General features: G+C 41.3%; 1 protein-coding gene across 1 annotated transcript; it reads right to left on the bottom strand.

The window, feature by feature from the left end:
- Positions 1 to 1,942: 1,942 nt before the first annotated feature.
- Positions 1,943 to 18,181, bottom strand: LOC139718568 (uncharacterized). Its single transcript, XM_071630035.1, has 11 exons — positions 17,948 to 18,181; positions 8,762 to 8,851; positions 8,226 to 8,306; positions 7,325 to 7,884; positions 6,863 to 7,016; positions 5,187 to 5,351; positions 4,509 to 4,730; positions 3,938 to 4,072; positions 3,259 to 3,388; positions 2,476 to 2,556; positions 1,943 to 2,057 (listed from the first exon to the last, which is right to left on the bottom strand). The coding sequence occupies exons 1-11, from the start codon at positions 18,019 to 18,021 to the stop codon at positions 1,980 to 1,982; spliced, it is 1,770 nt and encodes a 589-aa protein (XP_071486136.1). The 5' UTR covers positions 18,022 to 18,181; the 3' UTR covers positions 1,943 to 1,979.
- Positions 18,182 to 18,900: the final 719 nt, after the last annotated feature.

The raw sequence follows: 18,900 nt of genomic DNA, 5'->3' as shown, positions 1-18,900 counted from the left end.
TCGTTTTGTCGACGCTCGACAAGAGAGGTGACGTCACAATGAGTGTACCAGCTGTTGATCGTTGTTAAAGGCCCCCCACTGTGAGTTCTAGAATGATTATACTCTTTTGCCAAAATTCAGAATTGCTCATATTATTGAACAATCTAAATGACAATTGCAGGCTTTTAATCCACAACCAGGACCGGGACTCAACAATAACAACTGCCAAATGAATTTCACATTAAATAAGGTGCACCACTGCTGATGTAAATAAAACATGAACAATTTAAGTAGGCTCCATCATTGGGAATGTGTAGTTTATCACGGAAAACAAAAGTTCATATACGGAAACGCATTCTCAAAAGTCAGGGTTTACATGTGACTTTAAAGCTGTCAATTCGATAACGATACAGAATCACAATTTAACCCAAAAAAAAAATAAGCACACCGAAATAAAGATAAAACATAAAGACATATTTGCACTTCTGCAATATACGATTTGAGCACAATAACCAACATCAGAGAAACCATTCAAGTGTGATATTAAGTATACTCTACAACGATATAACTCTACCACGAATGCAGTGAGCTCTTTAATGTTCTTGGTCGCCATGGTAACCTGATTCTGCGTGCACGTCAGCACAAGTGACGGTGTAAATGGTGCGTGAGGGAATGACGGTGCAGTTGTTGTCTTGGTTCTGCTCCGTGGCTGGCATTAGCAAGGAGCCATACTAATCGGGCGTGAAAGCAATACTGGCACTGTCGCCGCATTTTCATCCCTGTATCAATTCCATACTGCATCATAAGTATTGCACTTAAGTTTCAAACGACATGAGATGTCAACATAATTAGCTCGAAATCAGACGTTATGGGCCTCAATAATGAAGTAAAGACCATTCGTCACAATAAAGTATAATAATGAATTAAAAGAGAAAAGTGCAAACTGAATGAAATCAAGTAAATCAATACCAAAATAAGGAACAATGATAAATCATAAGAAAGTGACATTAGTCGAAATTTGTTTTTTCAAACGTGCATTTGATTCAATTTCATTTGGAGATACTTGCACTTTGTGCGAAGGAATTTGAAGCAACGAAGTGCTTTGATAATTTTCTCAAATTGGGGAATTAGAACGCCATTCTATTTTTTTGTTCTCCAAGTAGTTTAAATTCACACACGATAATTATGAAAGACGTATCCGCTCAGAGGCGAAGTAGATTCAAGCACAGACCTTCTATTGCACTTCGTGTTTCAAAAGCCCAAAACGAAAGTCGAAAATTTTCCGCTTTTATGAGGACAAGTCCCTAATTTGAATAAATGCATATTTTTGACATCAAACAAATTTCGTTCACAAGTATGACTATAACGCAAATACACTTAATTAACAATCTCGTTAAGTCCGACAAAGACAGACTCAGTCCTACAAAGAAAGACTGAATACGACGAAATGAAATCTATTGCACGGTGAAACCGACAGAGAACAAGGTGAATTCCAACATGTGTCATCAAAGAATCAATCAGTAATCGTCAACATCATCAGCATTCAACAGCAACATTATTTTGAAAACATTACAAGTATTTGTACTCAGCGTTTCTGGGTGCCAATCAGTAAAAAAGTTTCTCTCTACATATACAAAATGTACAAACGTATTCTCTCGCTTGGTAAAAATAGGAAGCTCTCGATTGCGTCTTGAAGTAAGACTAAGAGTCACTTTCCGTTAGGCAAGTACTGGTGATCAATAATCTTTGATATTTTCATTCTCTATGAGCCATAGAGTGAGGAACATCGAGAAATATGAAACTTTGCCTATAGTTCATAGCAAATAAGTTGTCGAAGACCGTGGGTAATACTGGGCTAAGCGTACTGTTATTGGTTGGTATTTTTGTTGATTCCCGCGTGAACATCGGTTATCCTCTAGCCTCCCACAGTGATCCTTTGAGTCTGATTCAGCTTGGGACAAGTGCTGAGGGCGATGCGGTGCGAAAATGCTGATTCCCGGTTACCAATGAATACCGGTACCCAGTCGATTCAGGTTATCCGGCTCCGATAGGCTGTGCTTCATGTTTGCGATGGCAGCCTGTGTAAATGAAAAAAAAATGAAATTGTTTGTAATAATAACACTATTAAACCTTACACAGTTTATCGAAAATGCATGATGCTTGTATTTTCAGGCTAGCAGTGACTTCAAATGGAATTTCTCATAGCTTTCGTTTTAATAAAGAACATAGACTTCCATGAAATAGTCATTGACTTCGTCTATAGATACTACTGGTACTGACAACAACATTTGTTGCAATTCTGAAACGTCCGTCACGGAAATCAATGCACGATGATAATAATCAATAATCATATTTCGAAAAAGGGTTCAACTATAATGTTTTTTATTCATACCGATAGTATAACAGAACCGAAGATCGAATCGAAAATAATTTAGAATGAGATCGGAAAATCTCTCAGTGTGCTGACTTTTTTTTTCTAGTATCATGTCCACTTACATTCTGCTTGAGTTCTTTGACAATCTCGGGGAAGGATGGTCTCGATTGTTGGTCTTGTGACCAGCAGTTGCGAACAAGATTCTGTAGAAGAAAGAGGAGAAAACGTGCTATTCGTGAAAACCTCTGAAGTAAAGTATACATAACGTGCATGGTATCCCAAATAGATTCTTGAGTGACAAAGAGGGTTCAGAGATATGACTATTCATAATCGGTAATTTATTGGGAGGGTCAGGTTGGGCATTGAATAATAACATTATTTCTCTATCATTCTTTCATTGATTTTGAGGGGATGGCAAAATTACTTTTAGAAGCTTGTGAGTTGCGTAATATGACAAAACTGTTGGTTTTTTTTAAATAGCAAATTGTCATTGAGGCAAATTTTCCTTAAAAGCAACACTCGACAATCGAAAAGATATTGATATCCAGACCTTTTTCATATTTTTCTTAAATGATTGTCTTTGATCAAGGCGTTGAAGGATACACTGCTCTTGAATAAATGTAGGGTGGATGCCCTCTGAGCGAATTACTTCGTTGGCATGTGAGCGGCTCGGCTCGTCGCCAGCCAGCCGCGGCTATGCAAGCGAGCAGTTTGATGGCTAAACTTGAAAAGACACTTTTGAAAAGACACTTAAACACTGCTTTTCCGATCGTTTCGATTTCTGAGGACTCTGGCGACGATGTTGTCCTATACCAGGGAATAACGGAATGCTGACATTTCGCCATAATTGCCTATATGCTTGCTATCTTTATTTTCCTGGATTCCAGCTCAAACGTTGCTCTTACCTTGAGATTCGCAGAACACGTGACCTGATGGAAGTTGTCTCTCTTTCCCGTACACGTCTGATAGATGAGACCCTCTGCGCATGCGTGAGGCATGGGCCATCGTCCCGCTAAGATCTCGAACAGTGTGACGCTGTAGCATAAAAAGTACAAAGACAGTCCTCTTCATTTAATCTTCAAAGCATCATTTCAATTATCTGCATGTGACATTTTTCTTTCCAAAACAGACATGACTATACATGTCTTGATCAAGTAATGTTTGACTTTACTGCTAACGCTAAGCTACATTGTTACATTTTTATTATTCATGAGAAGGAAGGATGGATACGTTGGTCCAGCCAGCACATCCACAGAAATCATCGATAAACAACGTTGGCAGTCGGACAATATTGCTACTTGAACAAGGATGCCCACATTTGGGAATAACTTTCAAACTCGGTCATTACAACCCACAACTGGTCCACTACGTAGACAGGTAGAATCATCATCGTTCCTGTTTTCTCCCCCCCCCCCCCCCTTTGCATTGCTAAACACCGAACTTGTGGGACAGGTTGAAGAGAAACCCGATTCTTACTGTTGCCCCCTCAAACAAACAAAAATAAAAAGTCGGGAAAGTACCCCCAGGATGAGACATCAAACTTTCTATCTGATAAGAGAAGACCTTTCTTTTTTCCCCACTTACCCGAAGGCATACACGTCGGTTTGTTGCGTCGGTCCCGCCTCGGTGACGAGTTCCGGTGGGGAGACACGAGCCCCCGCCAGGACTTCGGGGGCGAGGTAGCACAGCTTCCCCTTGGGCAGAGAGGCGTAACCGTGTCTGTAATAACAACAAATAGTAAGACATCAACTTAGAGGCAAATAGTTAAATACACCATTACATTACATTATGCTCATCTATGAAACATTGTCTTACATAAGTGTTAGAAACAAGAATAAACGCAAAAAGACAAGAAAAACTCTCGACCAGTGCGTTATTTTGGTTTTGCTTTAGGAGCTCTTTTGATCATTTTGTATATTTCTGGAAGAACACCTCATCGTTCACTTAGAAAAGCATACAATCATCATAACAGCTACAATCACTGGCTTACTTTCCTTTTGTACAGGAATAATAAGCTGTTAAGTTAAGATTTTAAACCGATCTTATATTTCTCTTTGTCTAATATATCAACATTGAAATACGTTCAGCGTATTATCATCATTACAACCATCAAAACATCACAAAGTATGGTTTCGAGTACCGGCCTGTGACGTACTTTTGGCATGGGGCGTCGCCGGTGTCGACCCGTGTGACGTAAAGCTTGACCTTTGACTCCAGGAAGACGCAACGCGAGTTGAGGTGCCCCAGGACGATGCCCTTGGCATGGAGGTAGCCCATGGCCTGGGCGAGTTGCCGGCCAATGTGGACCTTGGATGACGTCGCCAGCTTCTTCTTGAGTACGTGCACGTGGTGGTAGAGCGACGGACCCTTGTGGATGCTGCATGTGGAAAAAGAGGGAAAAAGAAGTTATTATCTCTCAACTTCACGAGACAGAGGTTATTGCAGGACTCGCCGAGAGCTATGAATGGAGTATTAAAGACTAACGACAGGTGTAGTTACGTTTGATATTACACTTAAATGTTAATTTGTCTATCGTCACTGAAGTAGAGACTTACCGGACATAGCAACAACTGCTCCATTGTAATATATACTGCATGGCGAGAACAGTGTGAATAGGAATAGCTAAAGTCAAGGTCCTCAGAGGGGGGAAAATATCACGTAAATAAGGATGCTGCCAGCAAATACGCCTACGAATGTTGAGCAATGCCCCAGTAGAGTATGGGAGTGGGCGGGCAGTGGGAGAGGGGAACAGTAGTGATGGTGCAAAGAGAACAATAGGCGGAAAAGTGTGGAGGACGTGGAAAATAATGACAAAAGGTCGGACGCTGCTTACCTCGTGACCACGGCCAGGTTGCCCTCGTCCACGCATGCGCCCATGAAGAGGGCGATGTTCTCATGGCGGATCATGCTAAGCATCGACACCTCGTCCAGGAACTCGTCCACCTTCACCGACGTCGAGTCACGTGTCTGGATCAGCACCTCACCGTGCCAACGCCCCCTGTGTCAAGAGTGGGAAAAAAACAACACAAACTGCAATTAACCCCTCCATAACCACGATCTTAAAGTGGTCATTAACATAATTATTAGAAGAAGACATACTATACAGACAGGTTGCTGGTGTAAAGTGTACGTATATACAGATCGTTATTGCTAACAGTTTATCCATGATTACAAGCGGGATATCTGGATGCTAAGATTAGATCAGATCATCATTCGTTTTGATCAGATGTGACAAATCAGTTGATTTGTTGCCAATGTTTTGATTTCATCATACTCGATGTAGCGATTGCTACGCACTGAAAAGAGGGGAAAAGAATCGAAACGAGGCTCGTTTTTTCCATTTTTGTCCTCTTTCCTTCTTTTAACGCCCTGAAAAACCTGGTGTGTTGAAAGATCGAAGGCATTAATATAGGGGGTGAAAAGTGCAGCTATAACAATGACAATATGCTGGTCTAATTCACTAGCTCAGATGCCATCTCGCCATTTTTTGATCCCCGCAGATTCCCCGAAATCCCGTTCATTAGATTCAGGGCGATAGCAACGTGTTAGTCATCACTTGTCATCGGGGTATGACTGCACAATATTCCCCCTCCCCCCTCCAACCCCGACACTGGCTGACTCACATGAGACTCCTCAGCGATCAGTGTAACCCTGCTTGTCGGCAGGTGTTTGTGACATAATTTTCAAAAGAGATACTTGGCACTCTTTGGCACTCACAGCCATCCAAATCTTCATCAGCTAATATTTATCTCCGGATGGCACTCGGTTTCATAAACGGCTCGAGTTAACTTTCAGATCATGCTACCCAAATGATTCTGGCGGCGACACGTGAGAACATTGTCCTGCTCATGAACCGTGTATTTTATGAATGAGTAAAAAAAGACAAAAAAAAAATCCTTCCTCAAAACAGAGAGATGATATTCAGTGACACTTTGCTACAGTGTAACCATTAGATAAATGAAACATGATAATATACCTGTATGTCGATAATCTGAAAGACAAAGACCTTAACGAGACGGTCACAAATCAAGACCGGTACTTCAGGTCGTTCCTAACTAACATCTACAACACATGACTTACCAGTGAACATCTATAGACGGGAATGTCTGACTAAACTGTCATGTTCTCTTCTGTACACCTGCTCTCACTTCTTGTACTTTAGTTACCTTTCCTCTCCATGTACTCTTATACCCCATTTCTATGATATCTATTGTTCTTATCTCTCTCCTTCATCGTCGTCTTACTTCCACTCATGTCGCTTTTCTCCTTTGTCTTCCACGTCCTTCTCTTAAATCTTCAATTATCATTCTGAGCTGTCCTTGTTAATGAGTTCCTAAAGTTGAATGCGGTTTTGAAAGATAAGACGAAAACAACGCCAAATTTACGCCCTTTCTTCACCTTCAATGTTTCGCCGGGCTATGATTATCAATCTGAATCCTGACTTCTCCGATAGATGAAGTGAAACATGATTAATTGCTATTCATTTATCGTTAAGTTCTGTGCACTTACTTGAAAGTGTTTCCCATCTTGCCAGTTTCCACCAGTCTCCCGTAGACGAGATCTCGATGGGGGATGGTCCACTCACTGAGACTTTCTTTACGACTTCGGAAGGTGTCGTCCCCACTCGGGCAGAACTCGTCATCGGTCGAGTCGTTGGTATTGTCTGAAGCAAAGAGTGTGGAACCAGTCGTTTCATTTGAACTCTGTGAAATAACTTGACTATGGCATCTGGCTTCCTGCCTTGAAGCATGTATGTATAATTTCATGTTCAGCTTTTTTTTTTTCCTGGTTAGCTCGTTTGACTTGAAAAGGCTATGCATGCAAATGAGAGCTCATAATTTTGACACATGTATTTGATTGTCATTTTACAATTTAATACAAATATTTTCATGTTTGGGTAATATGTATGCCCAACTTGAAAGGTTCAGCACAACAAAAAAATATGTTTCTGTCTATCTGCGTGGAAATTACCTGATGAGCGACGGCAGTGGCTTCCCTTGCGATCAAGAGGCCACGTAGCAACGAACAGCGCACCATCAAAGAGCGGGGCCTCGACTCCAGCTGCTGCCTCGAGATGGGGGTTTGGTAGACCTCGAGCATCAGTGGACAGGGTCGTGAACCTCTCCGAAGTCCAGGAGTCCGCGTCCAGAAGGGAAGGGATTTCCCCCAAGGTCTCCTCGTCGGTCGAGCCGAAGCTGTCGAAGACGCGCAATTCCTTGGGCGTGTCGCAATCGGAGACGAAGCTGGCGTCGGACTCGAGGGAGTGATAGCCGGATACCGACGAGCGGTTGGAAGACTGGGAGGTCAGCGTCGATCGCGACATCCGGCCTCGCTTCGGGCCCGACTCTGGAACTAGGCTCAGGTGGTACTGGGTGGGGAATTTCTTGGCGCTGAAACTGGGGTACTTCGGCTCAGTCTCCGGAAACGATTCCAGGGAGTCGGTTTTTCTGGCGGCTTGTGACAAGGCTTCGACCTTCTTTGCGGCGGCATCCAATCTCGTGTGGCATGCTGGGATACCTCGAAGACTTCCACTGTCTGCACATGAAGAGAGCAATAGAATACAGGATATACACGTATGATTGATACACTGGTTTACTCATTACATTGTACAGCTGAAAATCAAGAATCTATTAATTTTCTGTCATGGCAGCTAGCTCTGTACTGCTGATCAGGCGCTTTCAGTATATACGCCCTGCGTTTTTTTCCTTCCATGAATATTTCAATCATTCAAATGCATTATCATATATAGTATGACAGTTAAATGAAGCTATGAATGCGTATGCACACACACACACACACTCACACACACACACACGAGCATAAAATGCCGGGGGGGGGGGGTGAAAGGTACGCGCAAGACTTCGAGGTATACATACCGTCGTACTGCCGATGGTGTTCCACCAGTTCGCAGAGATGAGCCGCTTGCTCTGCACACCGTCTATGACATCTCACCCTGGAAAAAACAAAGATTAAACCCTCTTTTATATTACCAACCTAGAAATATCAGAGTTATATATTAAAGAGATCACCTTAGACTGAAGACATATCGATATATTACATTCTATGGTATGACACGAGTGAAACGAGCCTGAATAATACTGTTCGCTGAATACTTTACTTGCCCGTAATAGGCGGTACTAGGTATACTAGATGACAGTTCTTGTTTTTGTTTCCTCTTTATTTTTTTGGAGGGGGTGGTAAAATTGGCCTATACGTCATGCCATATCGCCAACGTCAGCTTATGACTCTGCTTTACCACAAGTGCGAACCGACGCTGAGATCAAAGCAAAACGATAAATTGGAGAACGCATGTCTATAAGAAGACGGCATTATTACATGGTATATAAATCTTATAGTTGGAGCTTAAAGGAAGCATGAGTTCTTCCTCCTTTAAGTCGTTATCCTCACCTGCAATCCCTGCATCGGAGTGTGACGAGAAACATGGTCTTCTTGCAGAAATCGCACCTCTTCGAGGGAGAGACGAGCTTCCTGCTGTAACTGCACATGAGAGAGAAATATAAAGATATACTAGTACATTAATGCTATAATGATTTTATGTTAAATCATGATTCATATGATACGATGATATGATATATATAGTATATTATCAAACATTACAGTCATGACATACTAAGTATGCGCATGGGGCTTATAATTATAGACGAAAGAAAAAGGGAGAGAAAACACAGAAACACAATTCAGACATTCACGTAACGTTAGTCATAAACAGTAAATAGTTGATACGATATAACTGTCATTACTGTGTTTTTGAGTGTGCTATTTTTGTTTGTACCCAAGCCAGTGTATGTAAGTATGCAGAGAAAAGATATTGCCTTGAAAGATAAGCACACGCGCAGTAATGTACTTCGCTATATAGCACATCGTGCTTGTAAGCTGGATTTGGTCTGCTGCCAGACTTAATGGCGCGGAAAATCACGCAAACATGTGTCTCTTCGGGACCTATGAAGAACCGCAAATTGCCACGTGATGGACGCGCACTCACACAAACATGAAATCCTTCACCTGCAATAAGCAGTAAGAAAAAAAAAAACACTTTAAGAAACGAGGCTGCTGTACGCGAACACGACAATCAATTACTATAGAGATGGAGGCGGAATTATTCCATGTTTTCAGCAGTATTTCATGTTTTACTCGAGGAAAAGGATGTCGCGACCAGAATGGAGTGGCGTCCCGCGGAATCCGTAACCTAGCTTAATGAGACCGAATAGATTCACGTGTCACTGCCCTAGAGAACGATCTACAAGGACATTTTCAGAGTAAGCCAGGACTCTGGCCAAGTCAACGAGAGAAACATGAACACCTGCACACGAATTAAGATGTAAAAATGCATCACATGTAAACACACGTATACTGATACACAGGACATGTCGTCAATTTGAATAAAGATAATCGTATATGATTATTATATTCATATTATGTCGAATATACAGAACATTCATTTCTAGGTTTTACAGGATGTGGAATTAGTTGTATATAAAAGGAGAGCGGGATAATACTCTACATTCTAATGCATTCTATTGCTGCATTCAAATCCGAGAGATTTAATCATTTAACTATTTACCATGTAATGTGACACCAAAAAACAAAACAAAACAAAACAAAACCACATGAAATGAATATTGTAGACCGCTGTTTTCAGCTTCTTCTGCCTTCCAATATAGAAACAGAAATACCCAAGAAGACGCATAAGGAAATAGAAACTACTACTCTTCAAAGAACCTAGATCTCACGCGATTTGGTTTCCCCATTTTCTCCTCCATTTCGAGATCTGTAGAGTCTTCTTCATGCCCTGCGAAGCCAAGTATCATACAAACATTTCAATGTACACCTGTGTACCTGAACTCCATCGAGTTCGGGGTTGGCACGCCCTTGGGTGGGTGGCAGATCGTAGGAGTATACGAGTAGATCCAAGTTTTGATAAACAGACCACTTCTACAGAGATACATTGTGACGGAGTGTTAGTTTTACATCAACAACATAGAACATAGGACCAAAGATCCGTGTGTCAATTAAATAGAATAATCATAATATCATGTAATGTTTAATATATACAATCTCGCTTTACTTAACAGTATGATAGATAAGTTCTATTTTTCCTTCAAAATATTAATAGACCCTACCTAACAAACACAACACCTTAACAAACAAACAAACAAACAAACAAACAAACAAACAAACAAACAAACCTCCTCGAATCCCTCCCCCCCCCCCCCCCAAACCGAGCGTATATGCATCATGGGATCTAACTCTGATCTTAAAGTAGTCTGACGAAGGAGGTTAGCATGCAGTAAAAGCTTCGTTGTTGTTGATGTTGTTTTAAAGAAAAAAAAAGGAAGAGAGAGAGAGAAAAAAAAAATTGGGGCCAATTTGAAATAAAAGCTTTGAAATAGCAGACATGAGATCATGTTAACTCAGGGGCACGTTGTCCTCAGCCATATAGGCACGATACTAGTACTCTCATCTCCCGAAGCTTAACTACAGTTTACTATCTTATTACACACGTACACACATAACCCGCACATACTTTTACGCACATACATATTGTACATGCACACACACACACACACACACATCTACACATGCATACATACAGCTGTACATATGCAACTGTCACGTGTCAAGTCGTTGGTACGGTCAAGGAGGTTTTTGTATGTATCACCCCAGGGTACGGTTAACAGCCCCTCTAATTTGCATGTTATACTCTATCGCAATCTTATGTGATGCGTTATTCCGTTATCACCAGTCTCCAGCCAGCTCACTAATCAGGGGCATCATCAACAGAGAGGAAAGCACCCCACCCCCTAAGGTCATTGCATATTTTATTGACATTATTCTTCTCTTTTCTTTTTCCCCCCTTGCCGTTTTGATGTATGGTAATACTGTAATGTTTTCAAAGGGTCGATCTGAACACCAGGAATGCGGCCGATTTCATTCATGTTGTTCTTTATCTATACGTGATTTATTTTCTCGTCAAGAATGATAGAAGGTGGAGATTATGGAGCTCATATTCTTGTCGGGAACTTGTCTTGGTGTATACATACATGTAAGAAGACAGGTCGAAACAACTATTTTGGACCTTTTCAATTTGCAGTCGTGTGTCATCACTATTTTGAATATTTAGCAACAAGATTTTCTCGTAGGAATTTTTAGTATACATAATGACCTTACACTAATTGCGTGTACAGTGAGGACAATCTAACAGACTTGGAGCCTTCGACTCTATTTCCCCCTTGTTTGTGTTTGTCGTGCACGATATCATGTCAGATTTCAATTAAAGTGGGTATAATTTTTCAAAATATTTGTGAGCAAACATATTCTACAGTTTCTTATGTTAGCAAAAAACACGAAATATTTTCGACAGGTCGACAAATGGGGGCGCCACGACATTCTTTCCACGATTTAATATTGGCAACGCTTTTTACTGTACTTCAAAGTAGCCACAATAAGCCGGGAACGTCAATTACAATCTGCAATACAAGCAGGCCTAGGCCAGATTCTTGGACTTTCAACTAAGGGTTATGTGACAAACGTGCCTAAATGGGTATGAATGATCTGACTTGGCTTAATTCTAGTTGGTTGCTATCTCAAAGACAATCCAGTGACCCCGATTGTCTTGCAAGTTATCAACGGGCAGAGTAGCATTTACGAACTTGGTCGCCACAATATGAAATTCAATTGATTAGTGTATAGCTGGAAAGTCAACCACACGTGCGGATTAAAAAGATACCAAAATATTGGTACATGGCCAAATTATCAACGTTGATGATCAAGATTAACTGGAAACCGTCAATGTTGACTTCAGTCATTCAAAATACAGTGTATATGTATATGGTAACTTGTGTAGAACGTGTGGTCTTTTCTTTGGCCACTGCTAGCACTAACAGCGCATCGAGAATCAAAATTCGACCCCAACCACGCCGGGCAACCATGCATGTTTACGATTGTATTCAGACCAGCTCTTTAACCTCCCTGATCAGACCACTGCAGGCGTGGGTGTACGAAACAAGACGTTCAGCATTACACCACCACGCCCCCATATTACACAGTCGGATTATTTTGATATTCGGAGAATAGCCCTACGAATACCCCGTCTTTCATGGAATGTTCAGTGCTGCACTACCAGTACTACCAGGACATTCCCACAACAATGTAGTACAAAGATATAATGTATGTGACACTCTAAAAAATTTCAGAGAGTATAATAGTTTGAGAAAGGAATCGCTTACTTGACCGTCTTTTATACAGTAACGTGTTCTGCAGAGAGCTACATTATTACTAATTATCGATAGGGGATTACATATACAAGTACATGCAAAATATAACGGCATCCCCTTTTGCCGCATTGAAAACGAGGGCGGAATTTTACTGGTATACCGTATACGATATCTGAATTACATCATCCATGACACAGGGTAAAAGAGCAGATTACATCACCTTGCTTCATTTGCATTTGTTGATAATGATTTAGTTTGATTTTTGGTGACAAACTGCTGTTTACTTTTGAGTTACTGATGTCACAGAAAATGACAAAAATCCCACGATTACATTATAATCGGGTTAAATCACAAAAATCCCATGGCTGGTGACCACTCGTGACCTTAAAGTAGTTGCGCTAATGACAAAAATACGAATGACCTGAGAAAAACAAGTTCCAAAACCTTATAGGAAAAGTACAGGATGATGAATTCGCATCTCCTATTGCATCTTGCGAATGTGTGGGCGTTCACCCAGGTCTCATGACGTGTTTTCTAGAGAACGGGAAAAATCCCGAAGTCTGCAAAAGCTGCACTGGATTACTCTGGAACTTGTTTGGCATGTCTTGCACACAAGATACAAATGTACGCTGTGCAACATACAGTATTCCGGTATTTCGATTTTGAGAATGTGATTTGCGCCTTATGCCGAACTCCTTGTCATTAATTACACTTATTCATGTGAAGTTGCACACGCTGTGACTGGTTGGCTACGTCCCAATTTCCAGGCCTATGGTACAATAATGGCGGACACAACAACAATGTTTGGAATCAAACAAGCCTCCATGTCCTCCTCCCCAGCCGAGGTTGGTTGTAGACGCAACAAACAAAGTAGGCCTACGTAATCAAACCACAACCTCGAAGAAAACTCTGTTAGCAGGGGCGGATCCAGGAATTCTGTAAAGGGGTGGGGGGGGGGGGGGCTGACTAATATTTCTGGTGCCACTTCCGGGTTTCATTTCATGTTTTTTCTTTTTATTTCTTTTGTTTTTAACGAAAAATAAAGGGGGAGGGGTGCGCCGGTTGCGCCCCCCTCTGGATCCGCCACTGGTTAGTGCTGATGTAGTGCACTTGCACAAAGTGTCACTACCCCAGTCACACACATACAAGCATACACATACACACGCACACATAAACAAAGAAAAAAAAATTAAATGTACTCTATGATGTGTGACAGACAAAAACGAAAAGACATGTTGTAAATTTTCTGAATGTAGCAAGGAACCGAAGGTTGTTATCAAATTTCATGCCGTATTTATATCGTAAACAACGTTTTCAAAAGCATAGTGCTCATGCATGCCAGGATTGTTTCGTGATTAAACCTGACCTGGAAAGTATCCCAAAGGAGAGGAATGGGTAGGAGAAATAAGGGCGAGGAGATATGGGGCCAAGTTGGCTAAACAGCAAGCTAAAATGAGAGCATGGATAGGGGGCAAACTCCTGCTGTGGCCCTGCACGGGGCTGATCTATATAGTTTGGAACTGTGGAAATCCAGCCATGATGAAGCAGAAATCTTACGCCCAAAAAAGAGCACCTCAGCCAGAAAAAAAAGAAGAAGATAAAAACAAAACAAAACAATGCAAGAATCACAATTTGCTATGTAGGCTAACCACTACAACGGCATTTTCTATTTTGTTCTTAGAAACCAATTGAGAAATATCGCATGTTCTATAACCTGTTATCATCCCTGCGTTGGTATAGGCGGGGAGGTGATATAGCTTGAAGAGTACGCTATGAATTGACATTTTACGTGTTTGATGATAACCTGCATGCTCTACATGTAATTCCCGTTGTTTCGAGACTCACTCCTGAGGTAATGGTTCTGAGTAACACGTCATTTCAAATTTTAGAGAGAGACAGTTTAATTCATTTTGCTTTGAAAAAAAACAAACGGCGTGTTAACCGTGTCTTTTGGGACATGGCATAATGGACAAGAGAGATATTTTTCAAGCGCAGGGCTTGACTTCAAATGTTGTTATACTCAATACCATTCCATGCTTGAAGGTTTCCTTGATTTAGTAAAAAAAAAGACGCTCCTCTATTTATATCATTATCTTTTTGCATATGTATCAAATAATATACAGTAGGTATAAAATGCACAACCGAATGAAAAGCTTGGAGGGACTATACTGGAGCGCCTTTTAAGGACATCTGCCATTTAACCCCTGAAGAACGGTCAATTGGTACGTTAAGGCAAGAATGTGGCTGAGAGACGCATCAAATTTCAGCATCAACATTTTTACGAGGGTTAAATTTCATACTTTTTTCGTGGCCTGGGGATATGGAGACGATCAAATTCCCAATTGACATCGAGGCTAGGTTCTGGGATATGCATAATTCATGCATGCCAGTTTCGACATAGCCCGCATGCTGGAAATATGGAATGCATTAAGAGCCGGTATCATTTTCATCGCAGAAATGCGAGATATTGTTAGGCGTGGTGCAGTCAAAGACAGAATGCGGGGTACATGTAGGCCTACTTAGGCCATTTTGGATCTGTTATTCAAAGGGGAGAGTTCGCAGGCACTGTGGCGTATAGAAGTTATCATTCGGGGAATTGATTTGGAAAACTATGACGCAAGCTGACCGGGCTTTCGTGGCGGGGGAGGGGGAGATGGCTGTTCTACGGACACGCTGAAGATTTCAAAGGCGATATCATAATAGAAAGGAGGGAAAGGTTGACACAGAGGTTACTTTACTTTGCGTTCGCAGAAAAGACAAATGCCGGAGAACCAGCAAAATTTTCAGCCGCGTGTCAAATTGAATTTAAGAGAGATGAATGTAGCTTACGAGAATCCCCAGGGAGAAAGTCTTAAAAAATCAAACAAACAATCGTAATCATCGTACAATGACATAACTGACGTGCAGTCAGGAAATTAGAACAAAGGTCTTGCTCATTGTTACACAAGCACATTTCAGTCATTCTTACATAAAGTGAAGAGTTTGTTCGCAAAAACCGATAAGTCCATATTCGCCAAATGGAGATATTTGCGATTAAAGGTCAAGAAAAATAAAGAGAATAATAAAAAAATTGTTGCTTCTTTTGACCATAACTTCAAAAATGTACCTTTACATGTATAGTGACCAATATATCATTTAAAAGGTATTTTTTTGTACTTTATGACAGAGACCGTACCTCAAAATCTTCAAAAATGGACTTATCGGTTTTTGCAAACAAACTCTTCAAGTTTTCGAGCCTATTTCAATCTTAAACAATTATATCGCGAACAAATATATGAAATGAATTAAAGGGAAGTACCACTGTGCAGCCCTCAAATTGGATTCCATAAAGACATGATTCTGTACAACTTGTAATTGATTGATTTATTCATATTCATTTAATTTTCTAATGCTGAAGGACATAGAGAGAGAGTGAGAAAGAGAGAACGTGACACGCATTCATGCGCAAGGTTATGCCGTGGTATGGAGTGGGAAGGCCTTTTTGTTTTTGATGATGAAAACCACAACAACAAAAACAGAAATACATTTGTAGCATAGACCCCGCGTATGCTACTAGTGTCCCTGTACGAGAGAAGTGCCTTGAATACCGCCCTCAGCGGTAGATGCACTGTGTAGCACGAGGTGGTGTTCACCGCATACTGTACCACATTCCCAGTTACCAATATTGGACAACGCAGCTTTACAGTATAGACTTCACGCCTCCAGGGAATCATGAAATGACTTTAAAAAAAAAAATCACAACAATGCATCTACTGCTCACCAGGATTGAAGATGGAGAGAGAGAGAGAGAGAGAGGGGGGGGGGGGGGGGTCCACTCAGAAAGAAGGGGAATAGGGCATACACATAAAGAAAAATAGGCTCATACATGCATCTGCACCTCCAATTGAGGTGCAGACCATTGTCACACTGGGAGCACCTTTGCAGGTGTAACTTTGCACCTTTCACACCAGAAAGGTGCTAGGTGCTCCAACTGTAACATTGGTCTGTGCCTTTAAAGGTGCAAAGTTGAACCCCTGAAGGTACTTCAAATGTTATATTGGTAAAGGTGCAAGGCTAAATCTATATTCCGTTGACTGTACGATAAGACAAGACTGTGGAATATTGGATGTATATTGCACTGATATTTACTAGATAATTGTTTATTTTTCCACCTCTGATGTACACAAGCTCAGACCAGACACATGCAGGCTACGACTTCAATGCTCACAACTGATTCGTTTTGGTTGGCATCTGTTTGTTGTCAAGTACTGTAACTGAAACATAGGGACAGTCTATGATTAAACCCACTGTTTAAGAGGTCTCTAAAAATGGGAGAAAGTCTTCAAAATGCTCCGGTCTGATGTAAAATATGTAACTAACTTTGTCCACCCCTCAAAGATACATTGCACCAGATGGCCTCGGAAAGAGTAGGCCCTAATGAGCAATGACTATGAAGATTTTATTTTATCTATTTAGTATTATTATTATTTTTTTTTAACACAGAGGCAGTGGCGAGAAATCATCAGTCAATGTTGCAGAGGTTGGTTAATCCCTGGATGTATAAATGAAGGTGTTGTAAGATGTGACGCACCTACTGAAAGCATTTGGAAATATCATGGGCATTATCTTAGAATACAATAATGCTAGTACGCTGCCTGTAATAAGCACTGAAGTCTCCAAGCATTGCTATTTCAAGCTTATTAATGCACTATTACCCAACTGAACTACAAGTTGTATGTTGGTTAAAATTGACATCAAATTGTGATATGGTAGGTCAATTAAACGTTCTATGAAAATGATAGTTGACATTGGCCTAAGCCTAAGTGATACAGTTGGTATCATCAAATCGTGGACAGATCAAAACAAATCTAACGTTGCTCAGCTTTTGATTAAGATTTCTGGCCATTCAAATGCACCCTGGCCAATCTTTTGTAGTTCGTGACCCCGACGTGGACAACAGCCAGTACTTGGCATCGCTCCCCAGGCCAGCCGCCTGGCCTGGCCGCTTGACCTCATTGCGTGTTCGTGGAGTGAACGCGCTTGTCATTGCGGTGAAATACAGCAATTACGAATGCGAGAGAGAGTGAGAGAGAGAGAGAGGAAAATGAGAGAAGAGGAGAGATGTATACCCAGACCCTGGGTCAGGGAGAGATAGAATGAGGAAAACGTGATCGCAAGCCAATGAACGTGAGAAATTTTTAGCGATCCACATTTTATGTATCGATTGATCTAGTTTGTGGCATGACAAATTAAAATCGAGGTCATGTTATAGACTATTGTGAAATTTTAAGATCGAAATCGTGACACGAACCTGGAAATATATTGCAGTTGCAAACATTTTCCTGAAATGACACAAACAATGCAATTATTTAGGTCTTACCAGTGCTTGGTTCGCAGCAACAAAGTCTGTTGGAGTTGTTCCATTATGAGGGCTAGCTGTTCCTTTGGCTGCATTGTTGATTTCAGTAGGTTGAAACGAGGAAAGCATCCAAAACAAGGCTCGATGGCGATAATTTGAATTCACCTCTCGATGCTGCTTAGATACCAGTAGACATATACCACAGACAAATATCACAACGAAAGTGTGGAGCGTTAGCGTGTTACACCCATCCAGTTCAAGTGACCCACGAGTAACTGATCTACACACGTTCTCACGCACATACATTACTCACTGAAACTATACGCATATCGATCGCTTACAAAAGCGTGTGCGTCTTTGTGTATACAGCGCTTATGTGCCTGTGTGTAAGTGTGTGTTTACGGGTGCGTGTCAGAGCGGCACGCGACACACGCCGATCAATCGACGGCACGCGAGTGGGCGGAGCATCAGACCAAACTGACGGGCGCGTCTCGACCAATCACAGTTTGTTGCCAAGTTGGGATTACGCTGATGACGACTCGTAATAGTCCCTCGGCTCGCTTTTGAGGTTTAGGGTTTTTGTTCTCCAAAAGTGCTAGTCGCATTGTTCTGCGATGTCTTTGTCTCCACTATCACGGGCCCCGTGGTTTTGTGTCCAAGAAATACCTGTGCTCTAAAAAATGTGGTTGACCAACTAGTCATTGGCCTCGTTCTTCTTGTCACAGCCTTTCACTAGAGGTTTTTAGAAGAAAAAAAATATTGTACACAAGGAATATACGCAGGGAATGAGTATATGCGTTGCGTGTGTGCGTGTGTGTATGTGTGTATGTGTGTTAGGTATAGGGAGGAGGGGGTGTAAAATAATAACGTTTCAGACTGTTTATCAACGCTGCGCTGTTCAAGGATATGCCCTTTCCTTGACATTGGTTAAATAGACACGATATCATTCGACTCACTCATTTCTACAACCCAAT

This window comes from Diadema antillarum, unplaced genomic scaffold (assembly GCF_040938485.1).
Source record: "Diadema antillarum isolate AM-2024a unplaced genomic scaffold, OU_Dant_1.0 scf00000097, whole genome shotgun sequence".
NCBI lineage: Eukaryota > Metazoa > Echinodermata > Echinoidea > Diadematoida > Diadematidae > Diadema > Diadema antillarum.
The sequence above is the reverse complement of the archived record's forward strand: the minus strand, read 5'-3'. Positions and strand labels throughout refer to the sequence as shown.